Source organism: Phyllopteryx taeniolatus, chromosome 6 (assembly GCF_024500385.1).
Source record: "Phyllopteryx taeniolatus isolate TA_2022b chromosome 6, UOR_Ptae_1.2, whole genome shotgun sequence".
Taxonomy (NCBI): domain Eukaryota; kingdom Metazoa; phylum Chordata; class Actinopteri; order Syngnathiformes; family Syngnathidae; genus Phyllopteryx; species Phyllopteryx taeniolatus.
Window position 1 is genome coordinate 3,822,215 of NC_084507.1, and position 27,243 is coordinate 3,849,457.

Here is a 27,243-nt window from a genome sequence, read left to right on the forward strand (position 1 = left end):
CGTTTTAGCTGGACAGAATTTAAGGATGAAACCAATATTCCATAAAGAGAGATTTGCGCTTACTTTTAGGCCTATACTGTAAAATGTATGTTATTCCAAATCAAAGAGTTATCAGGTGAAAAATAACACTTTTAGATGAGAGCAGATAAATGCCTGGCAGTGAAAAGCTGACATCATAACAGGGATTTTATATATGTCATAATTGCAAACAAGACAAAAGTCAATACCAACCAACTTTGATAATACACTATTTTGCCAAAAGTATTTGCTCACCTGCCTTGACTCAGATATGAATTTACTGTAAGTGACATCGCATTCTTAGTAGGGTTTAAAATGACATCGGTCCACCCTCTGCAGTGTGTTTATGGGAATTCATGAGCATTTTTCCAGAAGCGGATTTGTAAAGTTATGTTGGAGGAGAAGGCCTGTTTCTCAGTCTCTGCTCTAATTTATCCAAAAGTAGTGAATCTTCATGAATCTCGATTTGTGCACTGACGCAGAATCATGTTGGAACAGGAAGGGGCCATCTCCAAACTGTTCCCACAAAGTTGGAAATGTCCACAATAATAGCCCCCAAACTCCAGTGAAAGGAACTCGGAATGTTTGAGCATACCAAGAGATTTTGGACATTCAAACAGTTTGGTGATTACCCCTTCCTGTTCAAACATGTCTGTCCACAAAGCAAGCTCCATAAAGGTATGGATGAGAGAATTCGGTGTGGATGAACTTGACTGGCCTGACCTCAAACTGATAGAACACCTTTGGGTGGATTTCGAGCGGACAGGCTGGTAGAGCCACCGAGGGGGGTAGGAAAAAAAAAAACAATTAAGATACTCGGTACATTTGTAAAAGTCACACAAAGAACGATTTCAAATAATAATTTCTAAACAATTTCGGAAGCTCAAATTTCAAAAGGTCCCAGTTAGTACAAAATTACTCCTCTTTTTGGGCCTTAGACATAAAGTGAGAAATGTCATATATGACCTCCTCTTTTAAGAGCATTGTCTGCAGTGTGGATTTTAGACACAATAGGTTTCTTGGCAAATGGCGGAAGTCATCATTAGGCGGCACATGTACAGCGCATATTTGCCATCCCGTGGTAATTCGCAGTACCTTGACTTTCACACTCCCCGCTTATGTCACTTCTTCTACCTGATTTAGACATCTTCAGCGGTCCAAGGCTTCAATTGTAGTCAGTGAGTTGACTGTATTTCAAGGTTTTACCCGGAAAAATATTGCTTTTTTTATTTATTTTGCTAAAAGATCGTAAATTTTCGTCTCTTCCGCCGCCATCTTGGCAAGGTCGGAAGTTAGCATAGCTGCAAACGCCCAAAATAGCCAGCAAACGCTGTATGTACATGCCGCAACGACGACGAGGAACAAAGGGCGGCCTGTAAAGTGTTTTACCTTTGTATTTTTACCGAATTGTTTGTAACATCAAAATGTTTCAAGAGGTGGGAAGGGAGCGACTTATTGCGGCCGGTGACCAAATACCGGCACGAGTGGAGAGAACGATAGCGTCATACGAAGAGCAGCTAGGAGACCCAGGAACAAACCCACGCGTGTCAGTGGCAGTGTGGAAGCTGCTGTGCATCGGGAGTGTCGCCACCCACGCAGCAGCTCCTTCACACTTGGCCACACGCAAGGTAAGCGGCCGCGTTCATCACTTTACACGGAAACTTCGCGTTTATTATTCACTGTCGACCCTTGTGACGAATATGCAACCTTGAAGGTGAACGTTTCTTTCACGGGAAAGCTACAGAGATGTGCTTATTGTAGATATGATCTTAATGTTGACTATTACGTCAGAGATGATACGAAGAAATCCAAATGGTGGGACTGGGCACCTGTATGCAATAGGTTTCGGGTTTCCTATAAATCCCAGAATGTATGTTCTGGATAGTAGAATTATTTTTTTCCCCCCCAAGCAGAGGGGGACTAATTGAGTGAGTGGGAGCTGCTTTGCAAATGATGTGTTTCCAGTTGCCTTTCTGCAGCAAACAAGGACTGACTGTTTAAAGTAGAGGCAGGTCTGATTCTTGCTTCTTTAGTCAACAATGATCCCCTGTGGCTGGAATGCCATCTCAGATGACTGACTGGATGGCCAGCGCCACACCTTATTACTGTATTGTAAACTGAACTCTATTACAAGAGAATTGGGTTTGACAAATCAGTGACAAGAATGTTACACTCTTTCAGTTTCAATGAGTCTTCATTGGTATTTCATCTTGCTGTTTGATATACAAAACAGTGGATCTTTAATGTCCAATGTGAATTGAATATTTATTTGACAGATCATATTGTCTCAATGCGAACTTTACACTCCGCTATATATTTTTGTTGCTCACCACAGAGAGCCAGATAGCAAACATGCAGGCATGCAAGGAGAGGTTTCAGTGAAAGGGGCGCACAAACAGTGCTGCACCTCTTCAGCTGAAATGTGTGTGTGTTGCATGTTCTCCCTTTGCTTGCAAGGGTTTTCCCCACATTTCAAAACATGCATGATAGGTTAAATTAAAGGCTCAAGCTGTATGAATTGGTGTGTAAATGACTCATGAATGATGACTATCGTCAAAATGACCAGGAAAGCTTGCCAACTGTTCCCTCTCTATATACAGGTATTTATTTATTTTTTAGTTTCATTTTGTGTACTTAAAACTTTACCTGTACAGTTAATCTATATTTTATGATTCTGACAGTTTAGGCTTGCTAGGAACAAACTAAATTCACATTATTTGCAATGGCAACATTTGTTTTGAAATTAGTACAACTTGGAAGTCAACCAGTGTCATGGAATGTATTTTGTTTGACCTTTCAGGTTTTCCTGCAATGCCAATTAAATTAATAATTTCCAGGGTCAAATACATAATGAATGAAGCTGTAACAACAGTAATCTGTCGTCCCTGTATAGCAGTTTACTGTTAATCCTAGTCACTGTAAGATTATTATTCTTTAATCTTAAAAATTCAGATTTTCAGTACCGGACGTTGAACCTTTTGTCAACTTTGGTGCCATTTAAATGCAGCTATTCAAAATGTTGAGGTTAAAAAGGTCAAACCTGAAGTTTGACAGTGGTTGTTAACAAACCAGTTTGTCGTTTGTGTTTCCTGTTATTTTCCATGCGACACATCTAGCTGTGTATCTTTGATTGATAAAGATGAAAATACCCCCATGCTTTGCTACACCAGTTGCTATGATCAATAATAGATAATTAAAGGTCACCTACTTAAAATGTAGGTCACTACTGGCCGTGTGGGGGGGGGGGGCATCAATGGAGTTCCCAGCCAATTTTAACAGCCTGATGAAACAGAGAACATTGTGTGGGTAATGTTTGATTAGGAGTTGCTCTGACAGGCTGCATTAGTGCATTTGACGCCGCAGTTTCCTTGGTTACGCTACACTGTGTCCAACCATTGCGGCAAAGCTCATAAAAGCACCCCCCAGACAATAAACATATTTTAATTGGGACTTTCGTCATCAGATGAGACATAATTCACTGTTTCAAAAAAAGTGTAATATTTACAATATACTGTATAATCAAAACATTGAATTGAGGCAATTTAGCTCAGTTGCTAGAGTGGTTGTCTCCCAAGCTGAAGATTGCAAGTTTGATCCTCAGTCCCCCTGTGACCATGTTGAAGGGCCCTTGAGCATGATACTGTAACTGAACCCCAGGATGCTAAGGCTGTGTCATCATCCATATTCTATATACAGTATGTCAAGTGCACAGAAGCCAAAAGTAATTGTATTGTTCATTATCCACCTGTACTATGGGTTCAATGGCTACAAATATAGAGGGATGTATCCAGTGTTGCCACAGTTACCTTGAAAAAGTAACTTAGTTACTTTACTGATTACTTGATCTTAAAAGTAGCTTAGTTACTTTACTGGTTACTTGCTTTCAAAAGTAACTAAGTTAGAAAAAAGTAACTTTTTAGTTACTTTCAGCAGCTGCCAAGTGGCAGGAATTTCACTTATCCACAGTACCAAAAAAAGCATTAGCTTAACCAAACCCATTGCTTGGTAATCTACACCACACAAGTTACAGAAGGATGTCATCAACATGAAGCAATAACTTAAATATTAGTGTAGTTGAAGCCACATTAAATGAGCAACTTAGTGCAGACTTGACATGGAAAATACATAAACATAACATGGTACATAAACATGTAAACAAGCACACAATTCTCTACACTTCTCTAAAGACTCTTAACTGATAGATACAGTGGGTACGGAAAGTATTCAGACCCCCTTAAATTTTTCACTCTTCGTTACATTGCAGCCGTTTGCTAAAATAATTTAAGTTCATTTCCCCCCCCCCCCCCCTCATTAACTCATTCACTGCCAGCCGTTTCCTGAGTGGGGAACCCCTAGACTGCCAGGCGTTTTCAAGCAATTTTACTGATTTTCCAAGCCCCACAGAATATTATGTACTATGACGATGTAAACACCACAACCTCCAAATGAAAGATCGGACGCTCTTCTTTCATCAGGAAAAAAAGTTTGTCTCTAGCTGATACCGTTCTTTAGTAATCAGCAGTCAAATATAGGCTACTTTCAGCCAAATCTGTTTCTGGAAGAAAAAAACTTAGAAAAAGACACATCAAGCAGAACAATGACTTTGACACAATTCATTAATCTTCCTTAGCGCTTATCCTCACAATGTTTTTTTTCTTTTGTGAAAATCTCAAACATCTAAACATAAAACAACACTGAGAAAGTACTTTTGTATAACTATGTACAGAATTTACATTAGACAAAAATGCATGAACAAATGGGCCTCCCACACTTGTACTTTTTTCCTCCAAATTCTCCTCTACCGTTTGCGATATTGTCCAGGTTTTTATTACCTTGCGCATCAAATCTCGCAAAGTTTTATCCACATCTTATTTTATTCTTCTGTTGGCATTGAATGGAATCTTGTGTGGTTGTCCTTCTCCTTGAAACCAGTCACTACGTCCGCTCGAAGCAGAACCTGAGCGGTTTAGAAATATAACTGCTACTATAAAAACCCATTGTTGAAATTGCAGTCATGGGACGTGGAGGAAAAAAAGCTTTCAATTACCTTTTTTTGTCTGCACTGCGTACTGGAAGGAGAGTCGAACGTCTGCTGGATGCATAGCCTGTAATTAAAAAAAAAAAATACATACAATTACTAGAGAATACTTTTTATTGATGACGTGTTTTGCAAGGGTAAAAAAAAAAATTACCTTTCTTCTTCGCAATCCTAAAAGACCCTCAACTTGCGGGTGTTAAATTCCTGCAAGATGGACGAAATGGAAAATTCAAATCATTACTGGCAACAGACGTCACATTGTAATGTGAACTATCCATCCATTTTCTTTACCGCTTATCCTCACTCGGGTTGCGGGATGCTGGAGCCTATCCCAGCGATCTTCGGGCGGGAGGCGAGGTACCTGAACCGGTCGCCAGCCAATCGCAGGGCACATAGAAACAAACAACCACTCACATTCACACCTACGAGCAATTTAGTCTTTAATCAACCTACCATGCATGTTTTTGGATGTGGGAGGAAACCGGAGTGCACGGAGAAAACCCACCCAGGCACGGGGAGAACATGCAAACTCCACACAGACGGGGCCGAGATTTGAACCCCTGTCCCCAGAACTGTGAGGCAGATGTGCTAACCAGTCATCCACCGTCTAATGTGAACTAGTGGGACTAAATTATGTTTTTATGTAACAAGGACTGAAGGAGCGTGTTTGCTCGCTAAATGTAGCTAACGCGAGCTGCAAACCAGTTACCTTCATCGTCGGACTTCGTCGATCTTCATCGGAGGAAGCTCGCCTGGCTATCCAGAAGGGAGTTCACTCTTTGATGATTCCGGATCCCATTTATTCAAATCCTGGTCGGCAGAGGAACAGCCAGCAAGCGGCCGAGAGATGTATGAGCCAACATTTTGCGCGATCGGCTCGGAGCGTTATCCTTTATTTCCCGCATGATCTAAGGCCTCATTCCTGTCGGTCGCAGCAATATTTGGGGGTGGGGGGGGGGGGGGGGGGTGCAGGGTGCAGGGTGGCAGGGTGCCAATCCTCATTGCAGTTATCCAGAGGCTTGACGATCACACAAACTGCACAAGACTCTCCCCCACCCATCCCTGTTAAAAAACGCCATTGACTTCTTTAGACGGCATTGGCAGGGAATGAGTTAATGTACACACAGCACCACATATTGACAGAAAAAAAATTGAATTGTTGAAATTTTTGCAGATTTATTAAAAAAGAAAAACTGAAATATCACACAGCTATAAATATTCAGACCCTTTGCTCATTAATTAGTAGAAGCCCCCTTTTTAGCTAATGCAGCCATGAGTCTTTTTTGGAATGATGCAACAAGTTTTTCACACCTGGATTTTTCACGCCTGGGGTCCTGAGCACTCTAGAGAAGGTTTTAGTCCAGGATATCCCTGTACTTGGCCGCATTCATCGTTCCTTCGATTGCAACCAGCCGTCCTGTCCCTACATCTGAAAAACACCCCCACAGCATAATGCTGCCACCACCATGCTTCACTGTGGGAACTGTATTGGACAGGTGATGAGCAGTGGCTGGTTTTCTCCACACATACCACTTAGAATTGAAAAAATTCTATCTTGGTCTCATCAGACCAGAGAATCTTATTTCTCACCATTTTGGAGTCCTTCTGGTGTTTCTTAGCAAACTCCATGCGGGCTTTCATGTGTCTTGCACTGAGGAGAGGCTTCCGTCGGGCCACAATGCCATAAAGCCCCGACTGGTGGAGGGCTGCAGTGATGGTTGACTTTCTAAAACTTTCTCCCACCTCCCAACTGCATCTCTGGAGCTCAGCCACAGTGATCTTTGGGTTCTTCTTTACCTCTCTCACCACGGCTCTTCTCCTTCAATTGCCCAGTCTGGCCGGACAGCAAGCTCCAGGAAGGGTTCTGGTCATCCCAAATGTCTTCCATTTAAGGATTATGGAGGCCACTGTGCTCTTAGTAACCTTACGTGCAGCAGAATTCTTTTTGTAACCTTGGCCAAATCTGTTCCTTGCCACAAATTCTGTCTCTGAGCTCTTCAGGCAGTTGCTTTGACCTCATGATTCTCATTTGCTCTGAGATGCACTGTGAGCTGTAAGGTCTTATATAGACAGGTGTGTGGCTTTCCTAATCAAATCCAATCGGTATAAGCAAACACAGCTGGACTCCAATGAAGGTGTAGAACCATCTCAAGAATGATCAGAAGAAATGGTTAAATTTATGAGTGTCACAACAAAGGGTCTGAATACTTATGGCTGTGTGATATTTCAGTTTTTCTTTAATACATCTGCAAACATTTCAACAATTTCATTTTTTTCCTGCCAATATGGGGTGCTGCGTGTACATTAATGAGGAAAAAATGAATTTAAATGATTTTAGCAAATGGCTGCAAGATAACAAAGAGTGAAAAATTTAAGGGGGTCTGAATACTTTCCGTACCCAATCAAGATGCCAATTGTGGTCCATGATAGTAGTGGCGACAGTGAAATCGTGCATTTCTTTGCACTTTTATGGTACTGTACCGTCACTGTGCATTGTATAATAAACAATCACCTCCCAATCGCTTCGTTGTGTTTATTGAGTAATGAGCAGTCTGCGTGATCGGTATAATGTTTTTGAACATCTGGACTGCTCTTTGTACGAATCACCACGAGCCATAAATTAATACGTGGCGAGAAATATTGATGACTCAAAAGTAACTATTGTTTGTTTTGAAGAAGTAAGTGTAGTCTGACTACTTACCTGGGTTAGGCTTACTTGTTATTTTTGTATGATAACAATTTTTTTTTGCTAAACATGGGGGTACGCAAAAAAAAAAAAAAAGAATATGCAAAGGGGAAAATACTTTTTATATATCTATATAATACAACAGATTTTTTGGGGGGCAAAATTATTTAAAATTCAGTGTTCAAAATGATCATGAACACCAGTCTAAAACATTGTAATTGTGTAAAGAACTGAAATAGTTTTTGCGGCACACATATAAAAACAAAGAAAAATGCTATTTCAACCAAAAATCATCTTTTTATCACTCAAGTTACATCTTTGATATAACCTTAACAACTCTCTCATAGATTGAAATATTAAATCAAAGCAGAGTTTCTGCTTGTATCTCATTTGGGGATGCAAGAATTGGCTCCCAGAGTTCTGGTTTGGAGGTATACCACGGTCAATCCTCTTAGATCTTCCTTTTTAGGATGCTCCACAGGTATTCAGTAGGCTTGAGGTCAGTGAATGTTGGTATCCTCACTGTAGGTTTTTCTCCTTTCATGCACATAGTAGCTAAAGCTTCATTTCTCTTTTTTGCAGCATGGGATGGTGCGTTCTTGCATGTTGATTATTTTACTGCGGAAGGCACGGTTCTTCTTTTTACACCATGGCAGGAAATGGTCTCACACCCATGTTTATTTCAGCCCAAAACATCACTCTGCCACCACCTTGCTGATGTCGTAGCCCTGTAGGGAGATGGTGGCCATCCACCAATCATCCAGAACGCCATCCTAAAGATCCTTCTTTTTCCCAACAACTTGTATGTGATCTGAAGAGACTGGAAAAACAACATGCAAAATTGACCCTACAAAAACTTAATGTTTATTTAACCTTAATCCTACATGCATAATAATTTGGAACCCAGTTCATATTTGTTTTTGTTTTGAAACATTGTCTACCCTGCTCACCAAAAGGAAGGTGATTGGATATTCTCAGTACAGGGTGGAGGGTTATCTATGACAACTATATCTCTAAATATGACACTTACAGAAGAGACAACTGATTCTGTGCTGTTTTGTAAATTTTTCAGCAACATGCAGGCTACTCCCCCACCCGTTCCCAGCAGAGTTGCTTGAAGCAGTCTGACTCAGTCATACTTGCTCCTGACCTCATTCCAGTATGACCAGCACAACTTCAACACCGAGCTGGGGGGCTAAGGATACAGAACCAGATCCCTCTACCTCTAACAACAGGGACCCCCTGTCCAGTCCTAATGTTTTCTGCAAGCTATGCCTCTGTGAGCATCCGCCTGCACTCACCAGGACACTGCACAGCTGTGAGTGCATCTTCTGTACAACTGTAAGTAGAAATGAACGTTAGTGACAACTATTACAGTAATTTGGGTGTATGCATTTCTTCATTATGTGTTTAGTATCATACAGGAAACATAATCCTTTCCTGTACTTTGGACTGTGGTCACTCCAAAAAGAATTGTTCGTCCATGCTATATTTAGATCGATGAAAGTGTTTGCCCTCTGCTCATACTGTGCTCATAACACACCAGAGACTGAGGCTGTCACTCTGAGTCAGAGTCACTAAGCCCGTTTATGATCTCTGATAAACAGGGTCTGCAATCACCTAACAGGGGTACAAAGGTATACTACTAAATTGTTTCCTGTCTGTAACATACAAGTAGCAACTTGAAATGTTGTTCTTCCCTGCTATGACAACTGTAATTAAAGGGTTGCTGATATGTCAGGAGAATCAGTTGGACCTCATAAACTGTAGAAAACCTGTATAGCTACCATAAATTCTTGTGTATAATGCAAATTTGTCCCCCCAAAAATTGTTCAAAATATTGCGCATTATACATAGGTATAGGGGAAAATGGGGGAAAAAAACATTTAATAAATGTATGCCGCCCTCTAGAGGTTATGCAAAAGGTGTAAACTTTCATTCCGATATCCCACCGCCACCTTGAGGTCATGAGAGGTGTACACTTTCATTCTAATATGTCAATGCCACCAGGAGGTTATGAAAAAGGTATAGCCTACACTTTCATTCCAATATGAAAGGGGTACGTACGACTGCATATATGTACAGTTGTGCCCATAAGTTTACAGAACTGGCAGAATTTGTGAAATATTTTTTTTTAAATGAGTGTTGAGTGAACAACAGCCATCATTAATTTCCTTGTTTTGTTGTATGATAATGCTTTTCTGAAATGCTTGACAGTTTCTTTTGAATCCTATTAAAATAAAATTAAGTGTTTCGCTTGGCCCTTCATGTTTTCTTTCAAGAATTGTACCCATCTGTAGCGTATATTGGCATTTGGATAAAACGTACTTTAAGAAATAAATTTGTCGACGCAGCGACGCCTGCGTTGCTTCCGGTTTAGCGTGATTTGACGCTTAACATTATAAATCAAGCTAGTTTGTTTCGTAAAGTGCACCACGTCACTTTTTTTATGAATAAAATTAAAACCGACGACAAACCTTTTATCAGTCTCATAATCTAAAGGTTGCTCCATTCTATGAAATACAAATCCTAGATTACATAAATTTCCTTATTAAAACGCAAACACAAAACACAACAAAAAGTGGAATTTTATAGAATATTTAAAGAAATCTACGAGGGATCTATAGGGAAACACAAACAGGGGTCTAACTACAACAAGGAAACACGAATAATGGTGAAAGAGAGGAAAAATAGGTGTACGAAAAGGGAAATAGAACACAGTGTTGCTGGACTAAAGTTGAAAACGTGAGCGTTTAATGCGTTCAGTCCGGACGAGAGAGCGAGAGAGAGAGAGAGAGAGAGAGAGAGAAAACCAAGTTGAGATTTTGTGTGAAGCTAGTAATTTCCCGAAATTATTAGCCACTAATGTTGTACATTCTTGCTTATTGTGTGATACTCACCACTGTAGACCAGTTGGTCGGTGGGAATGGTCTTTCTCCGGACATCTCAGGAGGAAAACGAAGCAGGTTTAGTTGTAGAAAAATGTGGAGAAAAATAAAACAAAAACAAAAGAGTCAATCGGCAGAAAACTCGTAGGTTTCCTGCCGATTGACCTTGTGGCGAGCCCAGCTGTAGTTCGTAGCTGCATGCGTCACCGGTACGGGATGCAGGTAGTTGCTTGGTGAGGCTCCGCCGACTGATCACGGCTAGGAAAAAAAACGATCAAAGCCGCGTGGCCGGTTTCGTCAATCGAAACTCCGCCGGCTTGGTTGCGGTGGGTGTTCGCACACGTGGTGACGCCGGAGGCGCCAGAGGACAAAAGAAAAGGAAGGGGGGAGGAGTGGCGGATGAGAAAAAACAAGAGAACTAGACATGAAAAAGAAAGAAGAGGTGGGAGTCAGAGGTTAAATACCCAAGGGGCGTGTCTAAGGGATTGAGGAAACCAGACATGACAACACCCATCGACTCAAATTTAGTCTACGAACTTGACTTAACTGCGATAAAAGTGGTGTCAAAATCTTCATATAAAATACGCCCAACTTTGTCCTCTTTACTCATAGATCAAGCATATAGAATGATTGTTTCAACTTTAGTCTTGGCAAATCAACTGCTTATGGTTCAATCAGATCTCATGCTGCTTGTCTTCAAATCAAGACAACAGCTCTCAAAATCTCGCAGCTGCACCTGCAAAGTTGAGACACTGACACAGACATCAAGGCATACATTCAGAATATTTCTACAGAGTTCGTGAAATATCAAAACAGACATTTTTTCTTCAGTTAAAACCCTGAATGGAAACCCACGGGTTGCAGTACTCTCAAATGGCAGTGGGTGGCGCCTTGCATGCATGTTTGAATATTAAGCAACTAGTTCATTGCTGCATTTGCATTGCATTGTCAATCTGTCCCATCTTGGTCTCCCTGGAGAGAGGGTCCCACCTTTTGGCTGCTGTCAGTTCAAATGAAGAAAAGGACTCTGATGACTGTAAACCAAGATTTCGAGGGGACCTGCTAATTAATTTAGGGTTCACTTGACATACGCCAGGTGTCCTCTTAGTGGCCGTCTCACAGCAGGGCTGCAGGGAAGAATGCAGCTTATCAAGTTGTGGGGGTGGCAACTGGGTCAGAGTCACTACACAATCTTACAAATTCTGCCTGGGTAATCAAACATGAGCACAACTGTGTGGTTTCTCATTTACTAAATATAAGTAGGGCTGTGAATTTCAAAATAAGAGCAGGTAAATTTAAAAAACAGTTATTTGTTCAAATAAAGTGCTTAACTTCAGAATAATTCTTTGAAAAAACTAAGAAAATACAGATAATACTTCAGGTTTTGATCATATGGGTAGAAGCAAACTCATGCATTGTAAAAATGCATTATACATTGGTAGAAGGGTTTTCCAGAATTTTGAGGTCAACTTTGGGGGTGCGTATTATACATGGTTCCGCATTATACACAAGAAATTGCGGTATATGTTAATGAAAGCTGACAATGTTTTTTTCAGCTCAGTTTGAGGAACATTACAATGTTTGTTGTTGTTGTTTTTCATATTTTATAACCAGGTCAATGATTAAATCCTAAATGTTACCCAATCAGACATTTCGTAACGTTTTTATTTTATGTTCCTCAAATCAGTCTGCATATCGCAATGTTTATGAAATCCCAGCTAAACTTCTATAATTTCATAGTTGAGTAATATATGACTTATGAATTATGTTTTTGCAGAAGTTCTCAAAATGTTCTCTGCTTTCCCATTTAGTATGTATTCGAGCATGAACATAACATGGATGCACAAGGTGCTATTTGAGTAAAGGTTTCTTGTTCTATATCATATTATGATTAAGGCTGATGAGATATTTCTTTCCCTCCAGTGTCTGCAGCAATATGTTCAGCTGACCATCAAGGAGGGTGGGGGGACACCCATCACCTGTCCAGATATGGCTTGCAGAAACATTGGGGTGCTACTTGACTCTGAGGTATGCCTTAACAATAAAAACAAGGGAAACTAAAGTGTAGCCCATGTGCAAACAAAAAAAGAAAGCCAGAATATGTTTGAGCAATTTCGCCAGATGTCTTTGTTTATACACTTTTTGTGAAGAAAACTGTATGTACTTATGATGACATTGTACATTAAATTACAAATAAAGAACAGTGAATTCCAGTAGTTGACTACCAGAGGCATGGTCAAATGCTAAAAAAACCAAACCATTAAATACAGTATCTGCGTTATGATAAATACTAACAGAACTTATCTACACTAAAGTGATAATTTTACAGTGGTGTGCACTTGGTTCATGTTAACAAGTTAAATTCTGCATAGGATAGAGTTATTATTATTACAATTTTTTTAGTTTAAAGATGAGGTAATATCTTAAGTCACAGAAAAAACAGTTTTTCTAATATTTAGCGAAAACTGTTAAACAAACCAGATGTTTACAAAAATAGAAATGTAAACCTTCCCGCAGCCCCTAATTTACAATCTCACCGCATTTTAATAAATATACAAACATTAAACTTCAATATGAAAAGAAAACAAATATACTCCACATTTTCCAGTATGTAGTTCAAATATAATCAAGGTTATTCTGTCTGTGTTTCCAGATAGCTGACTTGGCCTCTGCAGATCAGACTAAGCTGTATCAGCGTTTGAAGTTTGAGAGAGGTGGGTATTGTATTTTTGCGCTATTGTGCTGATGCCTGGCGACAGGCACTGGGCTATTTGAGGTCGCATATCAGCTGGAGCCTACACCAAGTAGCACCACAGAGCCTCATTTTGAGACTGCCTGATTTTTTTTTTCCTCCCACAGTAATGTGTTACATTACTGTGTTATGTCAAAAAGCTACAGTTACTCCAATTGCATTACATTTGTATACATTACCCCAGACGCTGATATTTAATAAGTAAATACTATAATCACCTGGCCATAGAAAATGTATGCACTGGTACCTTGACTTATGGATGACCCGAGTTGCAAGTTTTTGGAGTTACAAGCTGTTGCTTGGTCGATTTGTCGTTGTTGTATTTTACGTCATTGTGATGGCAAGGAGAGCCACAGTCGCTGACGTACCTTCAGAAAAGTGAAACACACAAATATGAAATGAGAATGCTCGCAAGGAGCAGCTGTTGGCTACCAACTCTCATCCAGACACCCACATGCTGACTAAGCTGCTCCAGTGCCTGAAATCACAAAAAAGGCCACGCCCCTTTCAAGGCACACATCCATCCGCAAATTCCACAGTATGTACAGTTATTACATTTTATAAAACCAGTTTATTTCTTTACATTCGCTTCTGTTATGTTTTGATACAATACAGGGCTACTTCATTAAAAATATGTAATGTAACAAAAAGCGGTGTTTGGGGACTGGAACAGATTTAAGGGCATTTCAGTTCATTTCAATTGTAAAAGTGTATATTTATTTCCGAGTAAACTCAGTTACGAGCTTGGTCATGGAACAAATTACCGGTATACCTGCATGTCAAGGCACCACTGTACTGTACTTGTAACATGCTAAGTGTATGCATACTAGTAATGTGCTCTCCACAGGAGTGAAGCTGGATCCTCGTAAAATCTGGTGTCCGGTGCTTGAATGCCAGGCCGTGTGTGATGTGCTGCTGGGCTCCGAGGGTCAGCCCTCTGCTGTGCCGTGCCCCACTTGTCACGCCATCTTCTGCTCTGGGTGCAGAGAACCCTGGCAGGGGAGCCACACCTGCCCAGAGCGCCAACCCATGATGTCACACACTCATGAAAGCAGGTCAGTCAGGCAGGCACAGAATCTGAACCCGCTCAGTGTAGAACAAACTGTATAGCTGTACAAGATGAGTGAGGAGTATGCAAAGAAACACTTACATGTGTTGCTAAACTGTTGGTCTCTTGACTATTCCAACAGTTAGTGTTTATCTTATCCACATGGAAACTCTCCGCTCCGACTTATTAGCTCGCGGAGCTGCGACTCTGCCAGACTGATTGATGTCACCTGGGCGGCACTGAGTAATATTGTGATTCCATTGTGTTTGAGCCAAAGGGAGGAGTGTGGGCCCAAAGCCAGACTGCTCCCTGTACAGAAGGAGCCTGTGTACTGTAGGGAAGCAGCCCTCTCTCCATTGCGATGAAACAGGAATTTGTTTATGTGGTCCAGAAGTATTTCGACAAATACTTGAACAGTGACAGTTTTTATGATACTTAATACAACATAAGTGTAGCCATAAAGCTTCCAACCATAATTTTTAATACACAGACCTTTTGAAGTCTGGAACTCATGGACATTACCCCCACCTCCTTGGAGAAGCATTTCAAAAGCATTCAGTTGCTGCTTGTTTTCTGAGTGAAAATGATGCTTTGTCGGATTCAGATCAGGTGACTGACGTGGCCATTGCACAAATACATGTTTGTGTCTTTAAAAAGTCCATCCATCCATTTTCTGAGCCGCTTCTCTTCACTAGGGTTGCGGGCGTGCTGGAGCCTATCCCAGCTATCATCGGGGAGGAGGCGGGGTACACCCTGAACTGGTTGCCAGCCAATCGCAGGGCACATACAAACAAACAAGCATTCGCACTCACATGCACAACTACGGGCAATTTAGAGTTGTCAATTAACCTACCGCGCATGTTTTTGGGATGTGGGAGGAAACCGGAGTGCCCGGAGAAAACCCACGCAGGCACGGGGAGAACATGCAAACTCCACACAGGCGGGGCCGGGGATTGAACCCGGGTCCTCAGAACTGTGAGGCAGACGCTCTAACCAGTCGTCCACCGTGCACCCAGGTATTCCCAGGCGGTCTCCCATCCAAGTACTAACCAGGTCCGCCCATGCTTAGCTTCCGAGATCGGACGAGATCGGGCGTTCTCAGGGTAGTAGTAAGCCTCTTTAAAAAGTAAAAAAGAAAAAAAAGATTTTGCTTCAAAAAGAACAGTTCTCCTAATTGTACAAATGGATGCAATGTTAATTGCTCAAAGCAAGGAGGTGTGCAATGTCCACACAAGCAGTTCAGACTGGAATGATTAAAGCAATCTATCTTCATTGGCTGCAAAAGAGAAAATTTCAAATACCAGTCATTTGGATCAGTAGAAACTAAGGACTATATCAGAATAGCTTTTATGGGAAAAAAGATCTCAACTAACATCCTTCAAGACTGCAAAATACATAATCTGAGTCGGTCCCCTTTTCTATAGCGCCTGTCCTCATTAAGGACATGGATGAGCTTGCTTATCCCAGCTGACTTTGGGCAAAAGGGCGGGCTACACCCTGGACTTGTTGCTAGTCATTCACAGAGCACATATAGACAATCAACCATTCACACTCACATTCAGGTCTGTGGGCATTTAAGACTCTTCCTTTAACCTACCATGCATATAGACCCTTTCCAAAAAATTTGAATATCATGGAACATTTTATGTAATTCCATTCAAAAAGTTAAACTTTCATAGATTATAGATTCAGGGCCCACCATTTAAACAATTTCAAGTATTTATTTGTTTATTTTTTACATAATTTGGGTTTACAGCTCATAAAACCCACAAAATCAGGAATTAAAAAAATTAGAACACTGAAGAAATCAGCCAAAATTTTGCTGGCCATAAATGTTTTAAACTGAGTGTCACACACTAATCATCTACTAAACTCAAAGCACCTGCACAGGTTGACCCAGGTGTCATTAAATTACTTCTGTTTGGTTCAGTTGTCTCAGTTGGGTTCATTATGGGGAAGACTGCAGACTTGATGACTGGCCAGAAGACCATCATTGATAACCTCCATATGATGGGTAAGCCACAAACGTTCACAGCTAAGGAGGCTGGCTGTTCACAGAGTGCTGTATCCAAGCATATCAATGGAGAGTCTAGTGGAACCAGAAAAAGTGATGACAGTGGGCTTCAGCGGATTATCAAGACGAAGATTCAAGAATCTAGCAGATATCCAGAAAGATTGGAATGAGGCGGGAGTCACAGCTTCAAAAACCACCACATTCAGACGCATCCAGAAGATGGGCTACAACTGTCCGGTTCTTCGGGCCAAGCCACTTCTGAGCCAACGTAGGAAGCGTCTCAACTGGGCCAAGGAGAAGCAGGACTGGACTGTTGGACAGTGGTCCAAGGTCCTCTTTTCCGAAAGTGTAAAGTCTGCCTTTCATTTGAGAATCAAGGTCCAAGGGTTTGGAGGAAGACGAGTGAAGAACAGAACGCAAGCTGCTTGAGGTCCAGTGTGAAATATCCACAGTTAGTCACGATTTAGGGTCCAATGTCCAATGCAGGTGTTGGTAAACTCTGCTTTCTTACCTGTAAATCCAAGGTCACCGCAACAGTCTTATCAGAATGTTTTAGAGGACTTCATGATTCCTTCTGCTGAGGATCTGTATGGAGATGCAGATTAAATTTTCCAGCAGGACCTGGCTCCTGCCCATACCAACAGATGCACCAAAGCCTGGTTTGATGCTCATGCCATCACAGAGCTTGACTGGCCAGCCAACTTGCTGGATCTAAACCCTATTGAGAATCTATGGGGTATTATCAAAAGGAAAATGAGGGGCACCAGACGCAAAAACAAAGAGCTGACAGCAAGGATCAAGGAAATCTGGGCTTCCATAACTCCCAGACAATGCCACAGGCTGATTGCCTCAATACCATGGTGCATCGAGACAGTGATTAAAGCAAAGGGATTCCCAACCAAGTAGCGAAGATTAACATATCGTTTTGAAAGCACCAAATTTTGATTGATTTAATGTGACCCTAATTAATTTTTTTCCCCGATAAAAACTTCGAAGTAAATGGTGATTTCTTCACAGTATTCAAATTTTTTGAATTCCTGATACCGTGGGTTTTATGAGCTGGAAGCCCAAATTATGTAAAAATAAACAAATAAATACTTGTTTAAAATTGTTTAAATTGTGGGCCCTGAATCTATAATCTATGAAAGTTTAACTTTTTGAATGGAATTATGGAAATAAACAAACTTTTCCATGATATTCAATTTTTTTGGAAAAGGTCTTTATGTGTGGAACGTGGGAGGAAGCTGGAGTACCCAGAGAAAACCGACGCAAGCAAAGGGAAAACATGCCAAAAACACAGAATGGCCCAAACTGAGATTAGAACCTCTCATTGTGTTGCCATAAGCGAGCTACAGTATTACTATAGAAATTAAAGATGAATGATGATGAAGAATAAAAACAGAATATTTACAGTAAAAATCTGAAGAGTTGGCATGTTTTATTATGCAACTGGCTCATTTTCAGTGATGATCCAAGAAATAATGTCTCTACAACCAATTCAACAAGCTCTTAACATTCCCGCTTCTTTTGTATGACAGTGTGCAGGGTGAAACTACAGTTGTTGGTCAAGGTTGGCAAGCCAGGGGAGTGCATTCTGTGTGTGGTGTGTTTCAGTCAGGAATGGACGGTCGTTTACTATGTATCATTATTTTGAGCTCAGTGACCACAATCGCAAGCAGGGCTGTCTTTCATCTTTCACCTGTGGAGGAAGTGGACTGACCGAGCATGGAGTGTTCGTATGCATTTCAGTGTGACCCTTTTCTTCCTGGGGAGATCGAAGCCTGCAGGCTTGGCGGTGGGTCAGGGATCAGATCTTTGTTGCGATCTACTGTTCAGCATCACACCATTGTTTGGGCCATGCCATCTTGATGTCAAAATCGGCAATGTCCTCTATGATGAATCAGAAGGACTTGCTTGATTTGGGGCTAATTTTATTCTTATTATCCAGGTCTTGGCATCAATATCGATTGCCCCTTAGTCGTCCAGGATGTGCAATGTTGGACAAAACTGGAAGCCACGGTCTTGGGGTTGACTTGAGCCATGACTTGATGATGCGCACAGCAGAGTAGAGAACTGTGTCAACTAACTTCACGACAACTTGGCATCAGGAAGATTACTGACGTACTGTAGATGTTGAGAAGGATTGGTGCAATGACTGAGCCTTGAGCAGGGCTCTACACTAACTTTTGCACTAGTAGCACTGGTCGTACTTGCACATGATTTCTTCGCACCCTTTTTTGTGGAGGTACAGCATGACCATGGCATAGAATAGTTTCGTATGAAGGAAAGATTGACAGTGACTCGAGAAATATTTTACTGTGAAGAAGTTTGTCTGCAACAAGCAGTAGCAGACAAAATAGGTCAATGAGTTTAAAAAACAAAAAACAAAGCATTTACCGATATTTGATCATTTGTTTGACTCAGAGGGGCCAGCAGCCAGCTCTTATTGTGAGAGCTCCAAACCCTCTTCCCCAGGGAAAACCACCTACCGTATTTTCACGACCATAAGGCGCACTTAAGTCTTAAATTTTCTACAAAATGGACGGGGCTCCTTATAATGCGGCGCGCCTTGTATGTGCACAGAGTTCCAACATCTATAAATGATGTTGCGTGATGAGCGCGCCGCTTGACTTTTTTTTTTTTTTTTTTTGACCGCTTGACTCACTGGGAGAATTTTTTGCCGACACGTTGCTTATACAGAGGAAATTCAGCGGACATGGCTGAGGACAGCATGCGGCCGTAAAGGGGGAAGGGTGCGTGAAGGAGGATGCTAAAGCCACGCCCCCAGTAGGTATATAGCGCCGGGTTGTGTATTGTGCAAAACAACACCGGTTTGGCTAAGGACCTCCCCCGAAAATAGCACCTACGAAGAGACACTCTTACAAAGCACAGAACAGCCGGGAGAAGCGTCTCTACAGTCACCATTCGACTGATGGCAATAAGGCTTGCAAAAGAAATGAAAATCTAACATTTTCAAGGAGGTCCATCTTTGTGCTTTCGTTTTATGAAACGGCGTCATTTATCCATCCGGGCAAGGACTACCGTGGCGCAGCAACTTCCGGCGGATTACAAGGAAAAGCTGGTGTGGGAGCGATGGATGACAGATGGCGAACGCAGCTTTACTAAAACTGGGAGGCAACGCCGGCAGAGTTCCGCCACCATATGTGAATGGATTGTGGATGCTTGGGCTAACGTGTCTGCTTTGACTGTTGTCCGAGCTTTCGCGAAAGCCAGCATCATTGCTGGACAGCCCGCTGGCAACGAGACTGACTCTGACAATGACGAGCGGGAATCCGGCGTGTTTGTTGGAGAACTTGGCCAGCTGTTCATTTCGAATACAGAAGATGAAGACAATGATGGATTTGCGGATGAGAATTGATAAAAAAATAACGTGAGTACATTGTTAAATACTTCAATAAAGTACAACCAAACTCGGTTTTGCTCCCACTGCCTTTTTAGAAATATTGTTTTAGCGTGCATGCATGCAACCGTATGTTTTACCATGCCTGCGCCCAATAATACGGTGCGCCTTATGTATGTGTTAAATACAGAAATAGACCCCGTAACTGAGACCGTGCCTTTTAATACGGTGCGCCCTATGGTCATGAAAATATGCTAATCTTACATACAGTACATTAAAGGCGGCACGGTGGACAACTAACATTGATGCTCAGCCCCTGGCCCTGTGATTGACAGGTTAGTCAAGGATGTATCCCGCCTGTGAACAGATATCTGCTTCAAACGATTAGCATTATTGAGAGAAGATGTTAAAAATCTACACAGACAATGGTCATGCCCCAAGCTCAGGGTCCTCAACAGTTGCTGTGTCCTATAATGTGCACTCTGAATATCCCTGTCATACAACCCCAATTCCAATGAAGTTGGGACGTTGTGTTAAACATAAATAAAAACAGAATACAAAGATTTAATGTTCAAACTGATAAACTTTGTTTTTAGCAAATAATCATTAACTTAGAATTTTATGGCTGCAACACGTTCCAATAAAGCTGGGACAGGTGGCAAAAAAGACTGAGAAAGTTGAGGAATGCTCATCAAACACCTGTTCGGAACATCCCACAGGTGAACAGGCTAATTGGGAACAAGTGGGTGCCATGATTGGGGATAAAATGAGCTTCCCTGAATTGCTCAGTTATTCACAAGCAAAGATGGGGCGAGGTTCACGTCTTTGTGAACAAGTACGTGAGAAAATAGTCGAACAGTTTAAGGACAATGTTCCTCAATGTACAATTGCAAGGAATTTAGGGATTTCATCATCTACGGTCCGTATCATCATCAAAAGATTGAGAATCTGGAGAAATCACTGCATGTAAGCGGCAAGGCCGAAAACCAACATGGAATGCCCATGACCTTCGATCCCTCAGGTGGCACTGCATCAAAAACTGACATCAATGTGTAAAGGATATCACCACATGGGCTCAGGAACACTTCAGAAAACCAATGTCAGTAAATACAGTTCGGCGCTACATCCGTAAGTGCAACTTGAAACTCTACTATGCAAAGCAAAAGCCATTTATCAACAACACCCAGAAACGCCGCCAGCTTCTCTGGGCCCGAGCTCATCTAAGATGGACTGATGAAAAGTGGAAAAGTGTTCTGTGGTCCGACGAGTCCACATTTCAAATTGTTTTTGGAAATTGTGGACGTGTTTTTGGAAAAGAACATCTGGACTGTTATGGACGCAAAGTTCAAAAGCCAGCATCTGTGATGGAATGGGGCTGTGTTAGTGCCATTGGCATGGGTAACATACACATCTGTGAAGGCACCATTAATGCTGAAAGGTACATACAGGTTTTGGAGAAACATATGCTGCCATCCAAGCAATGTCTTTTTCATGGACGCCCCTGCTTATTTCAGCAAGACAATGCCAAACCACATTCTGCACGTGTTACAACAGTGTGGCTTCGTAGTAAAAGAGTGCTGGTACTAGACTGGCCTGCCGGAAGTCCAGACCTGTCTCCCATTGAAAATGTGTGACGCATTATGAAGCATAAAATACAACAACGGAGACCCCGGACTGTTGAACAGCTGAAGCTGTACATCAAGCAAGAATGGGAAAGAATTCCACCTACAAAGCTTCAACAATTAGTGTCCTCAGTTCCCAAACGTTTATTGAATGTTGTTAAATAAAAGGTGACACAGTGGTAAACATGGAACATGTTCCAGCCATAAAATTCGAAGTTAATGGTTATTTGCTAAAAACAATAAAGTGTATCAGTTTGAACATTAAATATCTTTGTAGTGTCCATCCATCCATCCATTTTCTGAGCCGCTTCTCCTCACTAGGGTCGTGGGAGTGCTGGACCCTATCCCAGCTATCTTCGGGCAGGAGGCGGGGTACACCCTGAACTGGTTGCCATCCAATCGCAGGGCACACAAACAAACAACGATTTGCACTCACATTCACACCTACGGGCAATTTTAGAGTATCCAATTAACCTACTACACATGTTTTTGAGATGTGGGAGGAAACCGGAGTTCCCGGAGAAAACCCACGTAGGCACGGGGAGAACATGCAAACTCCACACAGGCGGGGCCGGGGATTGAACCCCGGTCCTCAGAACTGTGAGGCAGACGCTCTAACCAGTGCTGCCGTCTTTGTAGTGTCTTCAATTAAATATAGGTCTGTTTTTATTTGTTTACCAACGTCCCAACTTCTTTGGAATTGGGGTTGTATTTCTGTCTCCCAAAATACATAGCATGAACATTGACACTATGCCTCTCAATAAAGGTCTCAAAATCCACACAGCCTTGAGGCCTCCATGATTTGGTACTCTAAACTCTTCCCCATTCACACAATAATGTTTGACATCTGTGACACCATCTCTCTTTTTTTTTCCTAACCACATTTACAGGGATCGCTACAACAGCGACTCAGAGTTGCCAATCAAACAATGTCCTACGTGTGGCATCTACATTGAGCGGAACCAGGGTTGTGCACAAATACTGTGCAAGAGCTGCAAACACACCTTTTGTTGGTACTGTCTACAGAATCTGGATGTGAGTCTTGTAAAAAAAATAAAAAATAAATAAATAAATAAAATAAACACAACCTTTATGATCTCAAGGCTAGGCATTTCTCAACGTGTGTTTTGTAATTGCAGGGTGACATTTTCCTCAGGCATTACGATAAAGGGCCTTGCAGAAACAAACTTGGCCACTCCAGGGCTTCGGTTATGTGGAACCGAACGCAGGTAAGCAGCTTGGACAAATATAATTGTCATTGAGTAAGAATGCAAAGGCTTGCCAGTTAGAAAAAGAACAAATATTGAAAACAATAAATTGAACAGCCTGCACATGGCAGAATTCGCAGTGTCCATTCCTTTATCACACCAACAATATCTTTACATTCAGTATTTTGTATAAACTCAGCCACCACACTACCAGGACAACTTCTTCCCAGTAGAATCCAGCCTGTGAGGACATGCAGGACAAAGCCCTACACAAAACAATGCTAACTCCATCCTGGCACAGTTAACTGAATCACGAGATGACACTAATGTTGCGATGTTCCTGAATTTTCCAAAAACGTGTGTCACATGATTTTTAGGATTTGTTGGAAATTCCCATGTACTCAATTCGCCCTTTTATCAGACATTAATCTGAGATAATCCCACAAATCTAAAATTCTTTCCCTCAACTGACTTTGTATATTCAACAAAACTATTTAACAGCGGAGAACTTTTTGACTACGTCCTGGTGCGAGGGTGCAACTAACTGAAAATTGACTGTATTATATATGATATTGTTCAAATATTACACAGAAGCCATGCATTAAGACCAAGTGTGCAGTACAGTTGGTTTTCCAATAAATCTGCAGTTTCTGCCACTTAAGCCCCAGGGACAGAGAGTTTGCAAAGTTCCACAAGTACAAGAGTGCAGTGCATCAACTTGTGATTGGGTTACTTCCTTGCCTGACAGGTTTTACAACCCGTAAATCTATTTGGAGAAATCAGCTATCGATTACATGCCATCCAATGAGGTCCATTTTTATAACTTCATACCGTCATCTGAGGTTTTTGTTAATATTGCCTTGGTTTGGCAAATGTTAGCTGTATCTTGCAGTATATTTTTATTGTATTGCAATAGATAGCATTTTGCTGACATGTCTTTTTTGTCAAGATGACAGCAACACAACACACCCACACCCCTTCCATGTCTCCAACACTATGGGGCTCCTGCAAACAGGAATTTTACCAATAGTTCTCCTGGCTCCTGGGGGAGCAGCGCTTTCCTTTGTTTTCACCACAAAACAAACTGCCCTTTTCCAATAACGGATTACAGTGGATTTTCTGCTTATTCTGTTATTATGCTTCTTGCATAAAATATCTTTATGGCATTACAGTTAACATTCTCAAAACAGTCATGAAGTGAAGTACACAATGCTACTCATATGTTGTTATTTGAAGCCATGACAGATGCTCTTTAGTCATCAAATCTCACATGAACGCTACTAGTGTCTCTATGGCACTTTGTGTAATCCAAATATGAATAACATAACAGGAAACATTGCTGTTGCACTAGTGACGGCTTAAACATACACATCTGAAAATAGTCCCCCAAACAATAAACTTGGCTCGTAAAAATCCTATTAAGAAAGTCCCAATCCCAAAATACGCTGTATGTTGTCTCTTTAGGGGACATAGTGACAGTAACAAAAACAAATAATCAGGTATGACATATACTGTACAACTGGGTTACAAATTAAAATGTTCACCTTGCATAAACGCAGGTCACTTTTTTGGTATGCATGCCATTATGGTTCTATCATTTTGTTGACTAGCCATATTGTACTGAGCAGCTAGACAGTCATGCTTTCTGAACAGCAGATAGTATTTACAAAAAAATAAATCCAAATTATATAACCTATCCATTGACAGTCCCCTCCAAAGGTATTGGAACGGCAAGGTCAATTCCTTTGTTTTAGTTGTTTTCTGATGACATTTGGGTTTCAGATCAAAAGATGAATACGAGACAGAAGTTCAGAATTCCATCTTTTATTCCATGGTCTTTACATGATGGCATCGTTTGAATTTGAGCGATTCCAGTCCCGATTCCGGTTCCAAACGATTCTCGATTCAGATTCTTTTAGAAGGCTGGGTCAAAAAAGTTTACATGGTTTAAATAAAGGGTGTCCAAATCATGAACATCCATTTTCTTAGCAGCCCGCAGCATAGACTAAAATGAACATTTGACTCAGGGTTCTTTATAACCAGTATCAACATCAAACCTATGAACTAAAAGGCAATGTGTGTGGAACTATCCAATTGACTTAATTTTTATTAATTAATGTTTCAACTAAAAGTTAAATACAGCATTGTTATAATCGTTATTTGGGACTGTTTTATCACGTCAAATGGTTTATATGTGCAGGTTTTAACGTGACTTTCTGTTTTAAGCTTGTAGCCTTTTATTTTGAAGGGGACTCAGCACAACAGAGACACTTAAGGGAAACTTAACTGTTTGTGGTGTTCGCTAGCCCGGCTGCAAGCTAGTGAGCTAGCCTGCAAGCTAACAAGCTAGCCAGTTAAGGAACTAAACAGCTCGCTGCACCACGGCAAGGTCTTTAGTGCCTCTCCGTGTTGTTGTGTGTGCTAGTCCCCAATTAACACGAACACGTCGTCGTGAACATGTCATTTATCAAGATGGAGGTCCGTCGTCTATTAAGCACAGTAGTTAGGATTGTTTTTATACTTTTTGTTTAAAAAAAAAACCACTTGATTAAAAACAACTAAGTAGTTAAAAACAAGGTCTCCGTTGCATACGAGCTCCGTCAGGAGCCCCCATATTTACGCTGTGCCTAAACGATGACGTCACCACGCATTCATGTCGAGACTAAGCATGCGCAGACAGAGCTTTTCCCTGTTCTATTCTGAATGATGGTATAAATGGCAAAAATTAACTTCTGAATGGTTTGGCAAAAGGAATATTCAACCCGAAACCAAATGGAATTCCATTTGGATTTGGCCCTGTTTATTCCGATTGAGGTGTTTATATGGAGCATTCGGTTTGGGCTTTTTCATGATTTCAGAGACATTAAAAAAAGCAATATCGTATATTGTGATAGTTTTGGGGAAAATATATCGTCTCATCAAAATGATCTTGACAGGCCTATATACAATGTATTGTCATGTCAATTTGTCAATCGGGCCACTGTTTCTATGTTACCCTTCCTTCAGGTGGTGGGAATCTTGGTGGGGGTCAGCATCGTTGTGCTGGTCACCTCTCCGCTCCTCCTGGTAGCCTCGCCGTGCATCCTGTGCTGCCTCTGCAAGCCCTGCAGAGTGAAGAAGGAGAAAAGAAAGGAGGACCTCAGTCAGGCAGACTCCTCCACATAACAGCTTTCCTGTTGGGCCCTAAACATTGGCACTGAACTAGGCACATGGGGGCAGCTGGGGGTACAACACCACATGTGGGCCTCGACAGTGATGACGTCAATAAGTACACATAGTCAGCAAATGAAAAAGATTGAGTGGGAATATTATATACAGTACTAAATCGCCATTGACTCATGAGCGTTATGCCGGAAGAGGGGCAATACATACAAAGTAGTGGATCTGGCACTCATGCGCTTCAAACCCCTTCTTATGTACAGTATGAATGTCTTATGTACAGTATGAATGTCATAATGCCAAATGAGAGGTTCTCAAGTGCCTCACTCTGTACTGTGCCTTGTACTGGGTTGCATTTGGTTAGCCTTCTTCTCTTCATCCTTAAGAATGTAAGCGTCACTATTAAGTCTAAGTAATGTCAAGACAATGAGACAAGGAGGCAAACTGTCCCGTGTGCACCTTATCCTTCAGTGAAACATAATAGGGATTCTATACTGCACAAAAATGGATTCCCCTGACTTTGTTTCCATGTGGCCTACGCTCCAGACTAAAGGTTCTAAAAAGCGGTGGTCACCAACATTTTTTTTGCGCCATAGACCGATTTCACATGAAGCAATATTTTCATGGAATGCCAGAGAAACAAAAACAAATAAAATTACAGCTCACCCTGAATGTAGATTGAATTAGTGGAAGCCCAGTCCTTCAAAAAGCCAGTACTATCTTGAGGTCATGGTAGACCGTGACACGAGAAGTGTGTTACACAATACAGTCAGTTTAGTAATATTGTTTTGGTCAGATTCGATTGCATAAAACCATAATTCACGAAGATAGGGTGGATAGAAACTAGGAATTCGGTCTTTTTTTGCATTCTTTGGATATTCTGCATAGATTTAATCCAGGCTAGTCTTTAATGCCAGGTGCGTGCTCTTCATGTGCAAACCAGTTTTGAATTCTCCATGCTTCATTTGCGAGCCAGTTGCTACATATTATGCACAGTGGGATTTGTTTGTGTAGCAAACCAGCGATGAACCTGTATTTTAAGTTTTATTGTCCCTTAGATGCAGCTTACTTCTTCTTGGAAGTTGTTGGCTCTTCTTTTTCCGTCTCATCATTTGGCCTTTTTCCCTTTCCAAAGAATCTCTACAAAGATGTTTGTCCCACCCCCTCTCATTTTTGCTAGTTTGTGGGACTACTTTTTTTTACTACCATATCACGTGACTGAGATCCCAGTTTGACGTGTACAGAGGCACAGATGCACCTGATTTTCAAGATAAAACGTCTTTAAAACTGATGATCAATAAAATATCTTTGTATGCACTCTCTCTGTGCTGGTGGTTGGGTACTGCTGCTTTAAAGAGTAATTCACATTTGAATATGTTCAGTAGATTTTTCCTGTTTTGCATCAAACGTTTTCTAAAAATGAAATAAAGACTGCACTGAATGTGTATC

General features: G+C 41.3%; 1 protein-coding gene and 1 long non-coding RNA gene across 4 annotated transcripts; one reads left to right on the forward strand and one right to left on the reverse strand.

Annotated features, from left to right (window-relative positions):
- Positions 1 to 1,011: 1,011 nt before the first annotated feature.
- Positions 1,012 to 27,239, forward strand: rnf144b (ring finger protein 144B). Its single transcript, XM_061777074.1, has 9 exons — positions 1,012 to 1,196; positions 1,453 to 1,646; positions 8,815 to 9,083; positions 12,554 to 12,658; positions 13,284 to 13,344; positions 14,230 to 14,437; positions 22,318 to 22,462; positions 22,567 to 22,656; positions 25,642 to 27,239. Exons 3-9 carry the CDS (start codon positions 8,904 to 8,906, stop codon positions 25,798 to 25,800), a joined length of 948 nt encoding a protein of 315 aa, XP_061633058.1. The 5' UTR covers positions 1,012 to 1,196; positions 1,453 to 1,646; positions 8,815 to 8,903; the 3' UTR covers positions 25,801 to 27,239.
- On the reverse strand, positions 4,740 to 5,993 carry LOC133479657 (uncharacterized). 3 transcript variants are annotated; one of them, XR_009789036.1, is made up of 4 exons: positions 5,766 to 5,993; positions 5,211 to 5,260; positions 5,066 to 5,123; positions 4,740 to 4,975 (listed from the first exon to the last, which is right to left on the reverse strand). It is a non-coding gene; the product is annotated as an uncharacterized LOC133479657 (long non-coding RNA). The 3 variants fall into 3 exon arrangements; XR_009789035.1 differs by lacking the exon at positions 5,766 to 5,993 and adding an exon at positions 5,348 to 5,603; XR_009789034.1 differs by lacking the exon at positions 5,766 to 5,993 and having other exon boundaries at positions 5,211 to 5,603.
- Positions 27,240 to 27,243: the final 4 nt, after the last annotated feature.

Bases quoted from the DNA above. Each gene is read 5' to 3' on its own strand.
- rnf144b (XM_061777074.1), top strand. From the start codon at position 8,904: ATGACCAGCACAACTTCAACACCGAGCTGGGGGGCTAAGGATACAGAA. The intron at 22,463-22,566 runs GTGAGTCTTGTA...TTGTAATTGCAG, and splicing joins ACTGTCTACAGAATCTGGAT to GGTGACATTTTCCTCAGGCA. The intron at 22,657-25,641 runs GTAAGCAGCTTG...CCCTTCCTTCAG, and splicing joins TTATGTGGAACCGAACGCAG to GTGGTGGGAATCTTGGTGGG.